Source organism: Phascolarctos cinereus, unplaced genomic scaffold, assembly GCF_003287225.1.
Source record: "Phascolarctos cinereus isolate Bilbo 61053 unplaced genomic scaffold, phaCin_HiC Scaffold_5;HRSCAF=322, whole genome shotgun sequence".
Classification (NCBI taxonomy): Eukaryota; Metazoa; Chordata; class Mammalia; order Diprotodontia; family Phascolarctidae; genus Phascolarctos; species Phascolarctos cinereus.
In genome coordinates, this window is record NW_027555958.1 from 142,993,863 (window position 1) to 143,013,334 (window position 19,472).

General features: G+C 39.5%; 1 protein-coding gene across 1 annotated transcript; it reads right to left on the reverse strand.

The window, feature by feature from the left end:
• Positions 1 to 2,498: 2,498 nt before the first annotated feature.
• Positions 2,499 to 5,614, reverse strand: CALHM6 (calcium homeostasis modulator family member 6). Its single transcript, XM_020971645.2, has 2 exons — positions 4,796 to 5,614; positions 2,499 to 3,062 (listed from the first exon to the last, which is right to left on the reverse strand). The coding sequence occupies exons 1-2, from the start codon at positions 5,336 to 5,338 to the stop codon at positions 2,712 to 2,714; spliced, it is 894 nt and encodes a 297-aa protein (XP_020827304.1). The 5' UTR covers positions 5,339 to 5,614; the 3' UTR covers positions 2,499 to 2,711.
• Positions 5,615 to 19,472: the final 13,858 nt, after the last annotated feature.

Below are 19,472 nucleotides of genomic sequence, written 5' to 3' on the forward strand. Positions count from 1 at the left end.
CAGGATTAGAACTTAAATTTTGCTCTTTTTTTCTCTTTAAACATTTTCTTAGGTTTTTTTTTTAATATTGTCACTTCCTAAGGATCCCTTTACAATGACTTTTCCTGTCCATCTCCAACAGAACCCTGCTTAAAACAAAAAAGTACAATTAAGCAAAACAAATTCACACATTAGCCATGTCTGACAATGCATGCCTCATTCTGAACTGATATTCTACCACTTTTTTTACAACAGACAAGAGGAATGTTTAATTGTCAGTTGTCTGAAATCCTTTTTGGTCACTGGATTGAACATAGTTCTGAAGTCTTTCAATATTGCTTTCTTTTATATTATTGTGGTCATGTAAAGTGCTTTCCTAGTTCTGCTTATTTTTTCTTTTTTTTCAGTTCATTCAGATCTTTTGGGTATCTTTCCCAGAATCCTATTTAACAGTTTTTTCCAGTAATTTTTTAGCCATCTCTCTCAGTGGTGTATTCTGCTAGTTTTCTCTGTTTCATTTTTCTTTTCTTTTTCTTTCTCATTCCTCCAAAACAAACACCTTCTGATTCTTCTTTAGTCACATAACTTTTTCTCAAACAAAACAAATATGGAAATCTCCAGATACCAAATAAAACACCTTTTCTCAAATCATAGATTTCACACTTGAGGGAAATATATATTGCTGCTTCATGTCATGTTGTCTGTCTAGTATAACATGCTAGGGTCACTGCAACTCTGGGCTAGACGCAGTTTGCAAGAAAGTGAGTTCAAGGTCAACATCAGATGGCCAAAGGGGAAGATCTTAAGTTTCTGAGTACAACTACCAACACTCACTAGCATTCAATCTCCCAGACAGGCCAGCTTCAGGACAAGACTCCCTCCACTTTTTATTCCCCAGGGCCTTCCCCAGTTTAAAAAAGTAAACACCACCTCCCAATGAGTTCCTATACCTTTTCCTGCTCTAACGGCTTATAAGACAGCCCTCGTAGGGCTATCATCACAACCTGCCATAAGGGCCTAGAACAGTCTAATTATTTGAATCTCTCAGCAGACCTCTCTTCAACCATTGCTACCCTGCATAAACTTACTCATTAATGATTAACATATACCCACTCCCTTATAAGCTTCTCATTCCAGTAATTCTGAAATTCATCCTCACAACTGTTATGTAAACCATTTCCCCCATTCCCAGCTATTCACTTCCTTACTATCATCAATCTCTACCCCCACCAAATGCCCCACTCCAGATCTTCCCACTCCTTCCACTGTGCATTCTGAAATGTCTATTCCATAATTACCCAATCTACTTTCATCTTAAACCTCTTTCTCACTCCTTCCACCTTCTGGTACTCACTGAGACCCGGCTGCCTCCTAATGACATCTCTTCCCTTGCTAGCCTGTCCACTTCTGGCTACACTTTCTCTCATACTGCTCAAAATCATCTTGCTCCCCATTATCACTTCCAGATTCTCCCACTACTGTTGTCACTCAGTAACTTCCCATTCAATTTACCACTCAATCCAGATCCTAATGACTTTTAACTATCAACCCACAGCATATTCTCCTTACTTCCTCAAAGAATTCAATATCCGGTTCACAGTTTTTCTCTCCTCTCTAATTTCTGTCCTCATTCTGGGGGAACTAACAGACTTATGCTTCCCCAAATACCCTAAATTTCATTTCCCCAATCTATTCAATTCCCTTAACTCATTCCACTTCAGTCACACATATAAATGATCATGCCCTTACTTTTTCCATTACCTAAAATATTTCCCTGGGTGATTAGGTGGCACAGTGGATAGGTTGCTGGGTCTGAGTTAGGAAGACTCATCTTCCTGAGTTCAAATCTGGCCTCAGATACTTACTAGTTGTGTGACCCTGGGCAAGTCACTTCACCCTGATTGCCTCAGTTCCTCATCTGTAAAATGAGCTGGAAAAGGAAATGGCAAACCACTCTAGTATCTTTGCCAAGAAAATTCCAAATAGTCATGAAGAGTCAGACATGACTAAAGAACAACAAAAATACTTCTGTATTCACAAACTCCAGAGTTCCTTTATCTGATCATAATCCTTATCATCCCAACATTCCCCATGCCTGTAACCCTTAACCTAGTTCTTAGTTCTCATCATGAACTCCAAGCCCTTCACTCCTAAATCTTCTTTAGGATATTACCCCTGCACTGGTTACACTCTTCTTCCTTTCATATCTTCACTCCCTGGCAAACTAATTCAACCATACACTATCTTCTATACTTGAATTAATTGCCCCCTTGTCCAAAATGCTGATAATGTTTATTGGGATGGCCTCCTAACTGATATCCCCATTTTGGCTCTTCTTACTCCAGTCCTTCTTTCATAGAGCTACTAAAGTGATTTTCCTAAAGTTTGGGTACAGTCATCACACACACACACACCCAACTCAATGAACTCCAGTGGCTCCTGTTATCTCCAGGTCAATATGAATACTGCTAATTTTATGAGTCAATGAAACAGCAAAGGTATCACCACCAAAAAGCAAATTATGGTAGAATTGCAAACCTGTTTATTAGCAAAATTACTGTCTATCAAAAGGAAGTAGAAATAGGAAATATTTTCTACATATAGTTATGTTGTTCTACATAAAACATTATGCTGTATCATATAATGTTTATTTATTATTATATTACATTAATAGAATTGGTAAAATCAGGTGAATCCACAAAACTTAGAATAGGATTCACAACTTCTTTACTTCATGGTTGAATATTACAGTCATCCTTCTGTTTGTTAACATACTTGTGTAATATACTGTAATATTGACTTCCAGGACTGAATGTATATTGCAATGAGATATTCTCCCAGTCTTTATAATTTGGTATTCTGAACTCTTTTGGCTGGGAGCTGTCAAAGAAGCATTTGACATTCTCTTCTGCCAATTCAGTAGCATGCTTCTTAGCTTCATTCATCAACATCTCTTCTTCCTTTCGACAATATAGTTTCCAGAACTTACGGTGAAGAAAATTAACTGGAGATCGGCATCTAATGATGGATGTGAAAATCAGAAGAGCAATCACCACAAGAGCTATCAGGGTCCAACCTGCCACCTGCAGGACACAGTCCAAAAAGACATCATTTGGGTTACAATTTAATTTCAAAAGAAATAGAAAATTAATCCCTTCTGAAAAGTTTATTGTTCGCAAGGATGGGGAATTCTTGCTGAGAGAAACTTTATGAACACAATGAATGTGGTGAAACTTTTGGCCACACCTAACAAACAGCTAACTTGATATCAGACAATTCATATAGGAGAGAAGTCTTCAGCATTTAATACAGGTGGGACGGCCTCCTATTAGAACAAATTAATTTAGACCATCAGAATTTAGCCTCTGAGACTTTCATCCCAGCCCATGTGGACAAATTAATGTTCCCTATAGAGGATGTTCTATCTCTCGCCTCTGTACCTAGAATGTTCTCCTTCCTAAGCTCTGCCTTCTGGAATCTCTGGCTATTGAGTCTCTACCAAGCCTTAAAAACCTCACTCAAATTCCACCTCTTCAACAAAACCATTCCTAATTATCTACTCCAGGCTTAGTTCAGGTGTCATCTTTTGTAAGAGACCTTTCTGGATTCACTCAGTTGACAGTCTTTCTCCACCCGGTCCCTCATGCTTGGCATTTATTTTGTACAAATTAAATATTTGCTTATTAGTACAAACATTTTTTCCCCCTTGAAGAGTATAAGCTCTGCATGACAAATTTTTGTTTATCTCCAGCACTTAACAGTGCCTGACACATAGCAAATGCTTGATAAATTATGCTTAAATTAAATTAAAGAAACTAGAAAGCAGTATTGCCATCATTCTCAAGAGGCATCTGTAATTTGTGGAGTCATTCATATTTCCAGGAATGTCAGGGCACTAGGAGAAAGAACCCAAACCATATACCCTTAAATGGAAGCTTCCCTCAAGTCCCAACTAAAATCTCACCTTCTACAGGGAACTCTCCCTAAATTGTCTTAATTCCAGTGCTTTCTCTCCTTTAATTATTTCTTAATTATCCTTCATATACCTTGCTTTGGACATAGTTGTTTGCCAATTGTCTCCCTCATCAGATTGTGACCTCCTTTAGGGCAGGGACTATCTTTTGCCTCTTTTTGTATCCCCATGTTTAACATGGTGCCTGGCACATAATAGGCACTTAATAAATGTTAATTGGTTGATTATTTATTGCCATTTAGTACGATTATTTCTTAGTATGTTGAAGATTCTAGGTATGAGAGAAAACAATTCTTTCATCTTTTTTTTTTTTGCAAAGAGAACTTAAAATTCACTTATTCGTTGGCCATTTATTCAGTTATTGAATCCATAGCACTGATAGGTGTCTGGGGGAGAACATTACAAAGATTAGATTAGAGACTCTCAGCCAGTTTACAGCCTGGTTAAGGGAATAATACACAAACACAAATGACTACAAGACACAAAAGAATACATGAAACATGCATTTGAGAGCAGGCAAAACAAAGCGTGAGGAAGAAGGTTCCTTTCTGATAAAGGAATCATTCGTTCGTTCATTCAATAAACATTTAATAAGCCCACAATGTGGTAGGTAGCCTTCCTGAAAATAATGGCATTTGAGTTGGACTGAATGGAAGGTCACAGGTTTCTACTTCCATTCATGTGTGCTAGTTGAATCTCTCTCTAAACTACCTCCCTCCTCTCTTCTATCTTTCCATCTCCTCTCTCTTCAGCCCTTCCTCAACTCTGCCCCCAACCCTGGCTTTTGTGACTAGCATTTTTCCACTTGCTTCTCATTGAGCTGAAATTATGAGGAATTTTCACCTGGGAATGCGCCTTGAGTTCCTTCGAGACATCCTGGATCCACTCCGGCTTTCCTTTCTGGCAGGGCACCTGTGGCAGCTGCTTGGAACAATTGACCTCTTGATTTGGGCACAACTGCCAAGATACCCAGGTGCTCCCACTGGCTGCGCACTCATAGAAACCTCCCCCGAGTAATGCCACTGCGATCCAAGTGATAGGTGCTACAGCAGAGGCCAAGGTGAAGTGACAGCATGTCACCATCCCCGTGCACAAGTCCTGGCCTGCTTCACTGAACTCTTCTTCCCCTCGACCTGGCGCACAGCAACCTGTCACGAGCCGCTTGGCCCGGGTGCTCAACAGGCAGCCTAGAAGGAAGAGGATCAGGGCGGGAACCAGGAGGAAGACGAGGGAATAGGGAAGGTTCCAGGTAGCGCTGCAGGGGCATTGGAACACTACACTGGATAAGAGGCTCTCCCCGCCAGCTGCCAGCAGGCTCAAGAAGCTATAGCCTAAAACAGTGTGGTATTTGACGAACAGGTCCAACACAGACTTAAACCGCTCCATGGGCCTCCTTCCTCTCTTGCCTTTCTCCTCCGAACCCCTAGATCTGGCACGTACTGCCCCTGCCTGGTTTTCTCGGCTGGGTCTTTGCTCTCTTCAGTAGAGCAAGGGGAAGACAAGAGTCGATATAGGTGGGGAAATGGGTTGGGGAGGAGAAATTTCCAATTTTTGTAATCTGTACATAGGGGAAGTAGACTATTATGTAAGTTTTAAAGTTTCACTTTCTTATGTGGTAACCCAGCTGAATTTTGTTTAAATTCACACAGGCCCAGGGGACCAGAAGCAATCCCCTTATTGCCCCTTCTTTGATAGAGGTACACTCTACCCACTTTTTTTTATGAGATGGAAAACACTGCAACTGAAAAAAACAGACCATTTATTCTTCTGCAAAGTGAAGATATACTAAATAGGGTTATATTAATAACTTTATCTGCTGCTTCAGCTACTCCCCCCCATGATACTTTTTCCCCAAACAATAACTTCAGATCACCCTTACTTGATTTAAAAATCGAGGATCCAAAGCTTTCCAAAAGCATCTCCGGGTGCAATCAGCTGATTCATTCCTACTTCTTCTGGGGCCCGGGGCCGATTTGGGGTTCCCTTCTCCCTGCCTTGGGAAACCGGGGAAGGGCGGGAGTCAGGCCATTGAGAGTGGGGTAGCCGTTTAGGAGCACGCGCTTGCGCAGTGCTCTCCCCGGCAGGAGGAGTAGGGAAGAAGCTGCGGCGGCTGCTACTGCAGTTGGCGGTGGCCTAGATATCTGCTGCTGTGGGGTGAGAATGGGGGCACTTCTGGCATTCCAGGTGCCCCCGGGGATGGGGGTAGGGTTGGACCAGGGCGCTGGGCCCAAATGCTGCTATTTGAGGCTGCCCTGGCCCCACTTCATTTCTTGACCTCGGCTCAGGTTTTGTTTTTGTGTTGCTGACATCAGCCCCAGGTATCCCGGTTGTAGCCTGAGATCTCATCCCGAGGCTGAAATGAGGGAGGCGGGGAGACCCCGACAGCTGCCTGCTCCAGCTCCTTTCCTAAAGATGGGGGGAGGAGAGGGATCGAAAGGTGTTCTGCTTACTGAAGGCCTACCTGGGGGATGGGGATTTTCCCCCTGTTCACATCATCTGCCAGCTGTGTACTCAATTTCCTGAGCCTCAGTGGCCTGATACTCAGTGGGTATCCATTTAACCTTAAGATACCCTGCTAGGTGCTGGAGATGCAAAAAAGAAAAAGTGAATTGCTGCCCCCTTGGAGTTTCAGTTCTACCTAAGGAAGACAAAATAGGTTCAGAGATATGAACAAAAAGGAAACTTAGAAGTAGTGGATCCCACACGTTTTACCAACAAGGAAGTTGTTAGACACTTGTGTTTTGCCGAAGGTAAGTGGCAGGTCCAGAATTTGATCCTAGGCTCTTAGCTTCCAGATACCAGGATCTCCTTTCCCTTCACTGGTAGAGTGACAATTGGAAGAGGAAGAAAGGTAACAACATGGGGTGTGTGTGTGAGAGAGATATCATGAAAGGTCCATCGCATGAGGTTGCCTCTGAGTATAATAAGACATGTAGTAAATATTTGACTTGCAGGTATTGTACCTCCTACACACTATGGTCTATCCATCCTCCACCTCTGCCTTGAAGCAAGATTCTGCCTTCTAGCTGAGGGCCATCTCCAGTCCTCCTGATCTATATCTTGCCAGTGGACCCAGATGACTTCTGAGGAGAAAGTGAGGCTGGTGACTTTGCACAGCCCCTCTGTCAAGGCATCACCTCCATGATGGCATGGTCCTCTTGGAGAGCAAAGGACAAACAAAAACAACTTGACATTCCTGCAAAATGACAAAGGCATCACCTCTCTGAGCCTTATTTTCCTTAATAAGGAAGTTGGACTAAATTTTAAGATTTGCTGCTGGCCAGATCCTTGGTGATCACTTCCTCATTTCAGAGAAACACTGAGATAAATAATCTCTAAGCCCCATTTTCAATTCTAACACATTAGAGGTGAAAGAATCTATATGCAGCTAGCTGGCAGAGGGGATAGAATTCTGTTTCTAGCTTTAGAAAGACCAGAGTGCAGATATGGCCTCAAATACTTACTAGCTGTGCAGTACTGAGCAAGTCACTAAAACTGTCTTTATTTCCTCAACTTAAAATAGGGATATTAGTACGTATCTATCTCACAAGATTGTTGTGAGTATCAAATGGGATATTTGTAAAGTACTTGGTGCATAGTAAATTCTTGTTTTCTCTCCTCTCTAATATATAATTCAACCCGTGTGTTTTGTAGTTGAGGAAAATGAGACTTAGCATGCTAGGCTGTGATTTTTTTCTCTAATTTTTTAAAATTGATAAATCTTAATTTTATACTGTCAAAATATTTTGGAGATACACTATTTTCCAGAGCTAAGGCCCAGATAGCAAACTGTGTCCTGAGCTTGGCATAACTAATCCTTTGCACTCAGGATGATACCACCCTCTTGCAAAGCATATGGCTCGGACCAGAACCAGGCCCATCCATCACATATTCACAGTCCTTGTTCCTTGTCACTGATAGGTACTGTACTCTTGGTTCTGTATCTGGCAGGGTGACCATGACCCTTAAGACCTGAGATGGTGACTGTTCTCATGGAACCCAAGAATGCCTGTATTGTCCCAAGAAATGCCAACTATGAGAACTATCTCACAATCTAAGAGTGATTGTGTTGTGGGCCCAGCCCTTTCATGTGTATAAGTGGCCCTAGCCTTAGCAGCTGTAAGCCCTCCTTCTTAGCAGGAGGGCTTCCATATACATATGCCATTTTCCCCACTCTGAAATTAACTAAACTTCTGTTTGTGTCCTGACTCTCCTGTCTCCAGGCTGCTCTGTTTGTTTGGCTCCAGCCACCCACAGGTGAGAGGGCAGTTCTGGTCCAGTTGACATTAACAATCATTACAGAATAGCAAACAAAATACTGTTTTCCAGTCTGTACTGTGTACTAGTGCATGTGGTACACTTGTTGCATTTTAGCCAAGGCACAAAGTTTAAATAAGCCATAATCCCTGCGCTTATGGAATATAGTAGAGGATACAAGATACCGACACTGATAGTTGTAATATACAATATGACATAAGGTAGACCTTGGAGAATTTTTTAAAAATACTAGTCTAAAGAACACAGTCAAGGCTACATAAAGGAGAAAGTATTTGACATGAGATTTTAAAGAATAAATAAAGCAAAATTATTTTTTTTTTGTTTAGACCTAGAGTACCGGTTGTTGTTCATCATTTGTTTTTGAAGAGGACTGATGTTATCACATTCATGATGTCTTGACTTGTGTGTGAGTTGGAATTGAGTGAGGCAGAGCACTGCAAAGTCATCAGTCTCACTCTCTTCTCCAGAGTCATCACAGTCAGTAACAAGACAAAGGTCAAGACACCTGGCAATGCCCAGGATGCAGTGGGCAACCTTGGCCTTTTAAAATTAAAGTCTTTCCCAGGTCTCAGTTTGTCTGAGGCTATACCCTTCAATTACTAAGGGCTAGGTAAGAACTGAGACAAAACATGGCCCAATTTACTATCCCAAAGATATCAGTATGGGAGGTGAAAACCCTCAAAGTTTCTGGCCAGAATAGAAAACAATTGCTAGTTATGCTCATTCCAAGCCATGTAGATAACATGCTTCCACCAAAGACTGGTAATTTATCTGTTAACTTTATGGTCCTGGAGTATTAACTAGTGATGCTGAGAAATTAAGTGTCAAGTAATATGTTTGAGAGGCAGGACCTGAATGCGGCTCTACCTGACTTTAGGACCAGTCTTCTATCTAATCTTCCATGCTACTGCTTGCTGTGAAATTCTGCAAAAAGAATTGTGAAAAAAAAAAGAAAGCTTTGATTCAGTGTTCTCATTACCAAGACTATATCCCAAGAGGTTATTGACAGTTGAAAAATCATTGATAGGAGAAAAAAAGACTTATCTGTACAAAGATGTTCTTAGAAGCACTATTTGGTATAGTGAAGAACTACGGGGGGGAAAACAAAACCAGATATCCTGTGATTAGGAAAGGACTGAACAAATGATGATATGTCAATTAATTGACAGTGTAATAATTTTACGTCATTGAAAATAAGTGAATAGAACACATTTTAAAATATATATATATATATATATATATATATATATGTATGTATATATATGGGAAGCCTTCTATGAAGTTAAGTAGAGTAAAGAAAGTAGCTTCCATTTAAAACATCACAGCCATATAGAGTAAATAAGAATGGCAATAAATCCACATTATACACAATAAAAATAGACAAAAAGGATGAGAAAAGTAAGGATGATGGTGGAATTGTAAATTGATACAACCATTCTAAGGAGCAATTTGTAATCATGCAAATAAAATGGATAAAACTCCTATACATTTTGACCCAAACATACACGCAACTAGGTAGCTTACAAAATGAAAGGTTCCATATACAACAAAATATTTTTTGCTGGTAGCAAAGAACTGGAAACAAAGTAGATGTCCATCAGTTGGAGGGATAGCTAAGCAAATTGGGACAATTGAAGGTAATAGAATATTACTGTGCAATAAGAAATGATGTAGATGATGAATACAGAAAAGCATGGAAATACTTTAATGAATTGGTGCAAAGTGAAGTAAGCAGATCCAAGAAAATAATGTGCACAGTGACTACAACAATGTAAATGAAAAGAATAACCATAAAACAATCAGGAATGAATATTGCAAAATTAGAAGAATAAGATTGACCTACAGAAGAGATATGTGAATATATGCCTCTCTAAAAAGGAAGTGGGGGAGGGGAATCTTCAGGAGTGTGTGATTGCACATAGGTTTTTTTTTTTTATTAATTGATTGATTAATTCATCTTCCTTTTTTAAAACAAAATTCTTTGTTATAAGGTATGGCTTTCAGGAAGAGTAGAGGTGGGATAGAGGGTGAAATTTGGGCCATATATAAAGCAAAATAATAAGTTTTTTTTTTAAATAAGGATGATATGGTTATGATTATACTAAAGCCAATATACATATCTTTGAGGGGTAGGGTTAGTGATAATGTATTTACACTCATTTGTAATGTCTTGGTCAGAGTTTGCATGATTGTTTTTGTCATTTTTGTAAAATGGGTAACCATAATACGAGCCTTTTTCTATGGATTATGCATTTTACTCTTTTGCTAATATAGCAATTCCTTGTTCCAATAAATGAAGGGTTATGTCAAAGGTGATTGCTAGTTGATCCAAGAAGAGTTGCCCACTTAGGATCTAACAGGAGAGGGGAAATGGCTTTGCTTCATTCCCTTTTTCTTTTTCGAGCCTGTCACTTGGGACTCAAGGAAGTCTTTTCTTCAGATTTCTAGCAATCTCTTCCTTTCCCACACCCTGGCAGCATTTAGATGGAAAGAGTTAGAATCCAAGGGCAAATGTAAAGGGTAGAGACTGGCATAATGGAGGCTGTCAAGTGTTTCAGAAACTTAGAGAAGAAAGGAGCTTGTCGTGAATAGTATCAACTTCTCAGTTAAATGTGAAGGGAGGTCCTCAGATGTTAGGGTAGAGAGAAGGTATGGGAGGTTTAAGAAAAGAAGGCAAGCTTTGGAAGAGCCATGGGGAGGGGTGAGAGCTAATAAATTAGGGAGAAATAAAGGAAATGTCTTGCTGCACTTAGGACCAGGTCAAAATTAAATAGTATAAATTTGTAGTGGACTCAATCAATAGGAATACCTCGTTTCTTCGAGCTTCATTCAGAAGCACATGAGTAGAAGCTGTGAGGCCGATGGTTTGGTCAAGATGGGATTTTAGGCTGGAAAAAACCATCAAAGTATTGGTCTTGTCTGAAATTCTCTATTTCTCATTCTACATCTTTATACCAAAAGGCAGAAAGTGTATACTCCATCATCAATCTTCTGAAGTCATGAATGGTCACTGTACTGATCAAAATTCTGAAGTCTTTCATAATTATTTTCTATTATACATTATTGTCATCATATATATTAATCTCCAGGCTCTGTTCATTTCTCTTTGCATCAGTCCATGCAAGTCTTCCAAGGTTTCTCTGAATTCCTCCACAGTCAACATTTCTTATGAGAATCAGATCAAGAGAGTTTCTCTTCAGGGAAAAGCAAATTCCAGACCCTTCAATACCAGAGTAGTGAGTACCCTTTTTGCATGTTCCCTAAATGTATGCCTTTTATAGATGAGGAAACTGAGGCTCAGAGCATTTGGTAACTTGCCCAACAGTCACACAGGTCATATGTAACAGAGCCAATTTAAATTAAAGTCCACTTATACAACATTGGGCTCTGGTAGCTGACATCTTGCCTTCATCCCTACCTTCTCCCTAGCAGAAACTTGAACTCCATCCTGGGAACCTCCCTATGCTGTTATATCTCAGTGACTTTTTTGCTTTGTCTTACCCAAAACTAACCTCCACTTCACTTCCACACTACGAGCTACAAAACATGCTACCCTCTGCATAGCTCCACCTCCTCCACCTTTCCAGCTCACCTTTATTTGTTGTCTTTTCCCATTAGAATATAAGCTCTTTGAGACCAGTGGCTGTCTTGATTGTTTGTATTTTAATCCTCAGCACTTATCAGCACATAGTAAGCATTTAATAAATGGTTCTTCTAACTATCTATCTATCTATCTGTCTATCTATCTATCTATCCATCTGCCTGCCTGTCAATATTTTCTTATCTTTTCTCATCTTATCTTATCTTTTCTTATCTTATCTTGTCTGTCTATCCATCTATCTATCTATTGTTGTTCAGTCATTTCAGTCATGCCTGACTGTTTGTGACCCCATTTGAGGTTTCCTTGGCAAAGATACTGGAGTGGTTTGCCCTTTCCTTCTCCAGCTCATTTTTACAGATGAAAAACTGAGGCAAACAGAGTTAAGTGACTTGCCCATATTCACATAGCTAGTAAGTGTGTAAGGTCAGATTTGAACTCAGGAAGATGAGCCCTCTTGACTTCAGACCTGGTACTCTATCTATTGTGCCACCTCTAGCTATCTAATTCCAAATCCCCCCAAAGGTGGTACCAAAGGTCTGGAGAACCCAAGGAGTTTCTTGTGGAGGCTAGTTTTCTCACATCCAAGTTCTGACACAAAAAGAAAAGTCATCAGTAATATGATTTCACATTGCCTTGTGAGAATTGAGCAGGTGCTGCATACACTGAGAAGTGAATGGCTATATTCTTTGGCTACAATCTTTCATTTACCAACATTATCAACAACTGTGCAAAGATAGTTTCCCCCACACCACAAGCTCCAGTTCTCATCCAGAAAGATAAACAAACTGAATAAAACTGTGAGGAGAGAAGGCACACTCTGCATCTGAAACTATTTTTACAATAACCCACAAGTAAAATAGTTCTCAGAAAGCACTCTCCTTAGTTCTAGAGGGCACAAAGACTCTATTACTATGATCCAATGCCCCACCCCACAGTCTTAATGGCCTTTATGGCATAGCAAATGTGACTGTTTCTTTTTATAGAGTAAGAGTTCTTGCAAGACTATCTCATTTCTCCCCCACTGCCTTGGGAAGCTCTATAATCAAATCCAATCAATATATGTATTTATAGAGGACCTTCCATGTGCATTACATTGTTCATCAACTCATTAATTAAAGTATAAATTCCACCTATAATATTTTAGGGGGAATTGTTGCAAATGCCATCATTTCTGGTGTCATTATGAGGATCGTTCTATTGCTAGACCCTAGCTGATGAAAGTGACTCCATGTTTGAACATATTGCTAGTCATGGTTCATATTCTTTCTTTTGAAAATTTCATCTTTCTGATTTTTTTAAATACACTGAACTGAACTGAATGTTCAGTGACAGAACATTATTGTCTATGTTGTTGATCAGGGAAAACGTTGTCACTTAATGGCTGAGTATCCTTGTAAATATAAACTGTAAGAACTGGCCTAGATTGTCTTCCTTCCAATTCCTTCCAATTCCACTCAATATGCTAATGGGCATGCGATTTCATTGACTGATGATTTTTCCAGTGATGTAGATCACGGTTCATCCATGCCTGTCCATTCTATATGTCTATGCCATTTCATGAGTTTTCCAGAAGGGGCCTCTCCGAAGTTCTAGGGTCCTTTCTCAATTTCTCCTGTCATCAGCAGGATGCCAGTAGAGCATGAGAGACAGAGTGGCAAGTTGTACATCAGTTACCTCCTGCTCCTGCCATATGACCAACCCATCTTCCTTTGTTTAACATCAATTTCTTTGGTGACATCTTTTATTCAACTTTTCCTTTGCAATTCCTTGTTTGTAGTGTATTGTAACCTGCTAATTCATCCCCACCATGTTCTCCATTTTCCTTTGGGTAATCCTCAATTTCAATTCTTTGTAGATTATATGGTTCCATGACTCGTAGCCATGACTCATCAGCCTTAACACTACAAAATCTTATGATTCTATGAAAGATAAAGAAGAAGAAAGGAAGAAGTATTCTTGACATTTCTGTTTCCATCCTTCTTTTTGCAGGGGGACTTTCCCCCCTAAAATCTATTCCATACTTAATGAAGTCCACTGTTACCCTTTTGAAATCCTTCTCTTCTTTCAAAGACTTACTAAGTACAATTACCTCCATGAAGCTTTCCTAGACTTCTTACAGCTAAATTGTTTTCTCTTCATCTGCAAATTCTATTTGTCTGGTTCTACCTTTTATAACTATCTATCTACTTTACAACATTCTTTTTTTAATTTACTTTACAACATGCTACTTTATGTTATATGTAGAATGCACACATAGTACCTCCCCATTCCCATCCCCATCAGACTTTTTATGAGCAAGCAAAATGCTTCACACATAGCAAGCACTTAAATACCTCCTGAAATGAGTAGAGTTGTTTAGCATCAAACATGATCCCCAAATTCACAAAATTCTTCAGAAACATGACAAAATCCTGGTAATTTTTTGGTAGCTAATAAAGAAAGAATTAGGAAGTTCAAGAAGCAGAGAGGCAACCAAAAAAGCCATGGTAAACAGGAGGAAGAGCTTAACAATTTAAATCAAATGGAGGTATAATCCCAGGGTAAAGGTAGTCATGGTGCAAGCTAGCCTTTGGCTAATTTCAATTCTAGAATTACCATGCTTCAACAAATGTCTTATAGACTGTTTTGTACTCTGGTAATTAATGGAGAAAGGAACTGGAGATCAGGGAACAGGCAAGAAGTGAAGAAAAATAGTGGTTAAGGACAAGGAAATGACAGATATATTGAAAGGAGCACTGTATTGGAAGTCAAGAGACTAGATTCTAGATTTGCTTTGCCATTGTGACCTTGGGCAAATCACTTCATCTCACTGGGCCTCAGTGTTGCATCAATCTTTAATACACACCAAGGAGTCATTTTTCCTTCCTTCCTTCCTTCCTTCCTTCCTTCCTTCCTTCCTTCCTTCCTTCCTTCCTTCCTTCCTTCCTTCCCTCCTTTCAGGTTAGCTACAAAACATTTTATTAATTAAAAAAAATTGAATTTACACTGCTCTAACACTCCTTTCTCAGTGTTCTAATAAAGGCACCAGAATATCTTGCTTAAGCATTTCTAGCTTTCTTATGTATTAGTATTATTAGTCAACTATTTAGAGCAGGAGCAATATTAGCACAAAAAACACCCACCAGAATCTATTTTCTCTCCATTCATCCCTTCAAAGTTGACTTTGTAAAGAGTAGAACTTGCGGGGGGGATGGGGGTGACAGTTGCTATTATTGTCCACTCTTCGTCCCCATGCCACTCAGAGCAACTGGAGAAGGAAGTATTCAGAGGTGGCAGGAGGCCATTTCAATCATCAGTGTCCATTTCTGTTCCTGCCTGTTACTGGATTTTTTTTTTCCTCCTCCCACCTTTTTTTTCTTCTTCTTACCCTTTTGTTCCTGGTTAATCCAAGAAATGTCTTCACTTTTCTCTGAGCTACTTCTGGCCAAGAGCTTCATGTCTTCCATGTTAATTGTGCTTCTTTTTGCATGTCTGGCAAACATCTCAAGGTCTTTGGCAAAATGTTCACACTGCCAAAAGGTGATCTCAGAAATGGCCTGATGGCCGGCTTGCTGAATTTCACCCTTTTGGCATTGGCAGCTTTCTGGCACATCAAGTCCACTGCAGAGTATACCACTGCCTTCAGGTTCTGGATAAACTTGAGCTGCTGCTGATCCTCCTCCTCCTGTTCCTCTGCTATCCTACCTCCATGGTGGCCACTGCCTGGTCATTCTTTCTTGATGCTGCTATTGACCCAGTCCCTTTTTGAATTTTAGTCTAAAAATTACGTATAAATACGTCAGACTCTGTGAATAAAGCATGGCAAATGCAATAGACTCGAAATGAAGATAACTTTATGTATATGACAGCAAAGATTGTGCTCGTGAGAGAGAAATACTAGAGATATTAAAGAGAACAAGACTCAAAGAGCATTCCTCACAAATCTAAATCTCCCTCTCTTAGGATATATTGTTATAGAGTGGCAAGAACAAAGAAAGAAGAGTCACAGACCTAAGATCTGATATTTTAACCATTTTAGTCGACTTACTCTTTTTAAAATTTTTTTTTTTTTAGGCAATTGAGGTTAAGTGACTTGCCCAGGATCACGCAGCTAGGGAGCATCAAGCATTTGGTCCGAGATCAGATTTGAACTCAGGTCCTCCTGACTTCAGGGCCAGTGCTCTATCCACTGCACCACCTACCGGCCCCTCAACTCATTCTTATGAAAGGAGTAGAAGAGATGGGGGAAGTTATTTCAAAGCAGATATTTTGTGTGCATCTTGACGTTCAGTAGTTGAACATGGTTATGAATTATAAGCTTAGCTTTCTCTCTCTGTATGTATATATATATATATATATGTATACACACATATATATGTATACATATGTATGCAGAAAGAGAAAGAGGGTACATGGACCTAGTGATCTCATAATTATACTTATATTAATTATACTAATATTATACTGATGATATTGAGGCATCAACAGGAAGAAAATACCTATCTGTGCAAAAAAAGTTTTTTTGCAGCACTATTTGTAATTGCAAAGACAAACTGGAAATAAGGTATCTATAGATTGAAAAGTGATTGAATTAATTATAAGATGTTAATATATTTAAATATTATGGGACCGTAAGGAATAAAAAATATAAATACAAAAAGTGGGAAAACATGAAATAATGCAGAGTGATGAAAGTTGAAATTCAGAATAGACACTGACTCAGCCTATGTAAATAAAGATGCTGACCAAAAAAAAAATCACTAGCAGCATGATAGAAAGGAGTGACAGATTTAAAACTGGAGAATCAAAGTTCAAATACTGTATCTGCCACGAGCTACCTATGTGACATCAGGCAAGTCACTTAACCTTTCCTCATCTATAAAATAGTGGGCAGGGGAAGGGGATCACCTGGCCATTTTCAGCAGTATGATCTAAGACAATACCAAAGGACTCATGATCAAAAGTGCTATCCATCTCCAGGGAAAGAACTGATGGAGCCTGAATGCAGATTGATGCATACTTTTTAAAACTTTATTTTTCTTGTTTTTTTTTTCCTTTTGGTCTATGTTTCCTTTTAGCATAACTAATACATAAATATGTTTTGCATGATTGTATATGCATAACCTATATAAATTTGCTTACCTTCTCAATGAAGGGGAGGGGAAAGAGGGAAGGAGAGAATTTGGAATTTACAATTTTAAAAAATTAATGTTAAAATTTTTTACATGTGATTAAAAAAATAAAATATTTAAAGTGACAAAAAAAGAAAATTCATGTTAAATGCTATGCACAAAGTTGGTACTACCTTGTAAAAAGCTAACACACACAGTCTTTGTTTCTTTTGACAATAAATAATAGGAACATACAATGCCAATGTCATCATGACTATCACCTTTTTGTGCAGTTTTGTTGAACCATTTAGAGGCATTCTTTTTTGTTGTTTTTTTTGTTTATTCTCTTTGATTCTCGCTTATAGACTTACAAATTTGAAATGTTGTAAAATAAACTATATCCATCAAAATGTTAAAAATAAAAATGCAACATAGACATTTTTTCAGAATGGGCAAAAATCCCCTTCTGTTAGAAAGAGGAAGGAAGGAGAAGTGGTTGACCCAATACTTCCTGTTATTGCTTTTCCAGTGCCTTTGCTCCATTTTTTCTCTGAGGATCATCATAATAATATTTAAGACACATCACATAGATATTATCTTGTCTGATCCTCATAACAACTCTGTGAGACAGTGTTATTTTCAGCCCCATTTTACAGATGATGAAACTGAGGCTGAAAGGAGTTTAAAAAACTTGCCCAGTATCACACAGCTGTGTGTCTGAAGCAGTATTTGAACTCAGGTCTTTCTGACTCCAACTCCCTGCACTCTATCCACTGTTACCTAGCTGCTTAAATTCTAAATCATAATGTTTAGCATTAGAAAAAAAAATTAGAGATCATTTTGTCCTGATTTACCTGACTTCACAGATGAAGAACCGAGACCTGTAATGTTGACGGCATGATGAATGTAAAGGGCTAATACCAGGTTGTACTGAAGGGACAGTAGAGAGAGATGTTCAGTTCTTTCCTATCAGCACCAACACCAAGCCACAGTCAAGAACAATTCTTTTCCCTTTCTGGTTAGCACTCTATGACTCCTTCCCCAACCTCACCCCTTCAGGGAACCTAGAACAGTTCCCCAGACTTATAGTTTCACCCCGTGTTTGAGATTCCACCACAACAGCACGTGAGGGGCTTGATTTAGGTACGTGCCTGGACCCAACAATTCTTCCTCTTAGGCCTACTTGCTTACTTTTCACCCTTGCGACCCAGCTGGGGAATTCCAATTTCCAGTTCCTTATTTGTTCAGTCAGTCAGCCAGTCCTTCAGTGAATGTTGCTTATTTGATTCCACTTATTTCCTTGCCTCTCACTCTTTCAACTTGTTTTTTCAGGAGAGCAGCCAAAGTCTAATGGGCCCATCTAGGGGCTTGTAGGATTTCACTTTCTCATTTACAACTAATGAAAATCTCTCTGGGCTTTGAATCAACACTCAAAGGCCTAGGCAAATAACCATTGGGTCTCTTTTTCTATACACATAGACACAGACTGCCTTTGATCCTAGAACTTGAAAACCCTGACGGGAAGGAAATACATTTCTCTGCTGAATTCTTTTGCACCTCTGGAGGGAAAACTAATGTGGGTGGCTTTGCCTGTTGTTCCTGATAGGTCCTAGAAAAATGTATTCCTTTAGCAAATATTTATTTAGTTCCTATTAAGAAATTAAAAAGATGCATAACACAGAGTCCTTGCCCTCAAGGAACTTACTTTGCTGTACTTGGGTGTGGGTGTAGGTGGTTAGGGGAGGAATGAGGTTTACACACCCAATAGCTTCAATATTAAATAAGATTGGGTTAAGAGTATGGAACCTGTGACCCAGAACCCCAGCTCAGGGTTTATACAGATGACATTAAAGCTTGGAAATCTCTCACCAACAACTCATCAGCTCATGCTTCAATCCAGGGCTTCCACTGGGACCTCAGAATTTGTCTTATTTTGCCGCCATCCAGGGTCTGGCTTTGAACACTGGAATATAGCATAAGCCCAGGTCTCCTTGTTGTTGCTGAGTCATTTCAATTGTGTTTTACTCTTTGTGGTTCCATTTGGGTCTACAGATGTAAATAAAAAGGCCATCAGTACCCATGCAAGCATGCTAACTAACTGTACCAGCTAGAGGACAGCCTTTATTTTACATCATGGGATATGCAAAGCACAAAGGATATATGAGAGCCTATAAATAGTCAAGAATTGTTACCACATCACCTCCTCCTCTGTCTTCCAGGGAACCTACAACAGTCTTCCAGATTTACAATTTCACTCTGAGTTTTAGACACTTGAGATTATTAAAAAGATAACCCTTCTTGCCCTTGTGATTCACTCTCTCCCCGGGGGAGGAGGGGGGAGGAAACTACACAATTACCCAGACTTAGAAGCTGCCTTAAAGGACCTTTTTGTTTGGAGATGCAAAAGAGTCCCATTGTACTGGTCTCCATAACTCATGGTGGTAGTGGGAGATAAGGTCCAGGTTTATTCTGCCACATTGTATATTAGTCACTTGCTAGGCCTACAACTCTGAGGACATATGCTTTCTCCACTTCTCTCCAGAAAGTTAGG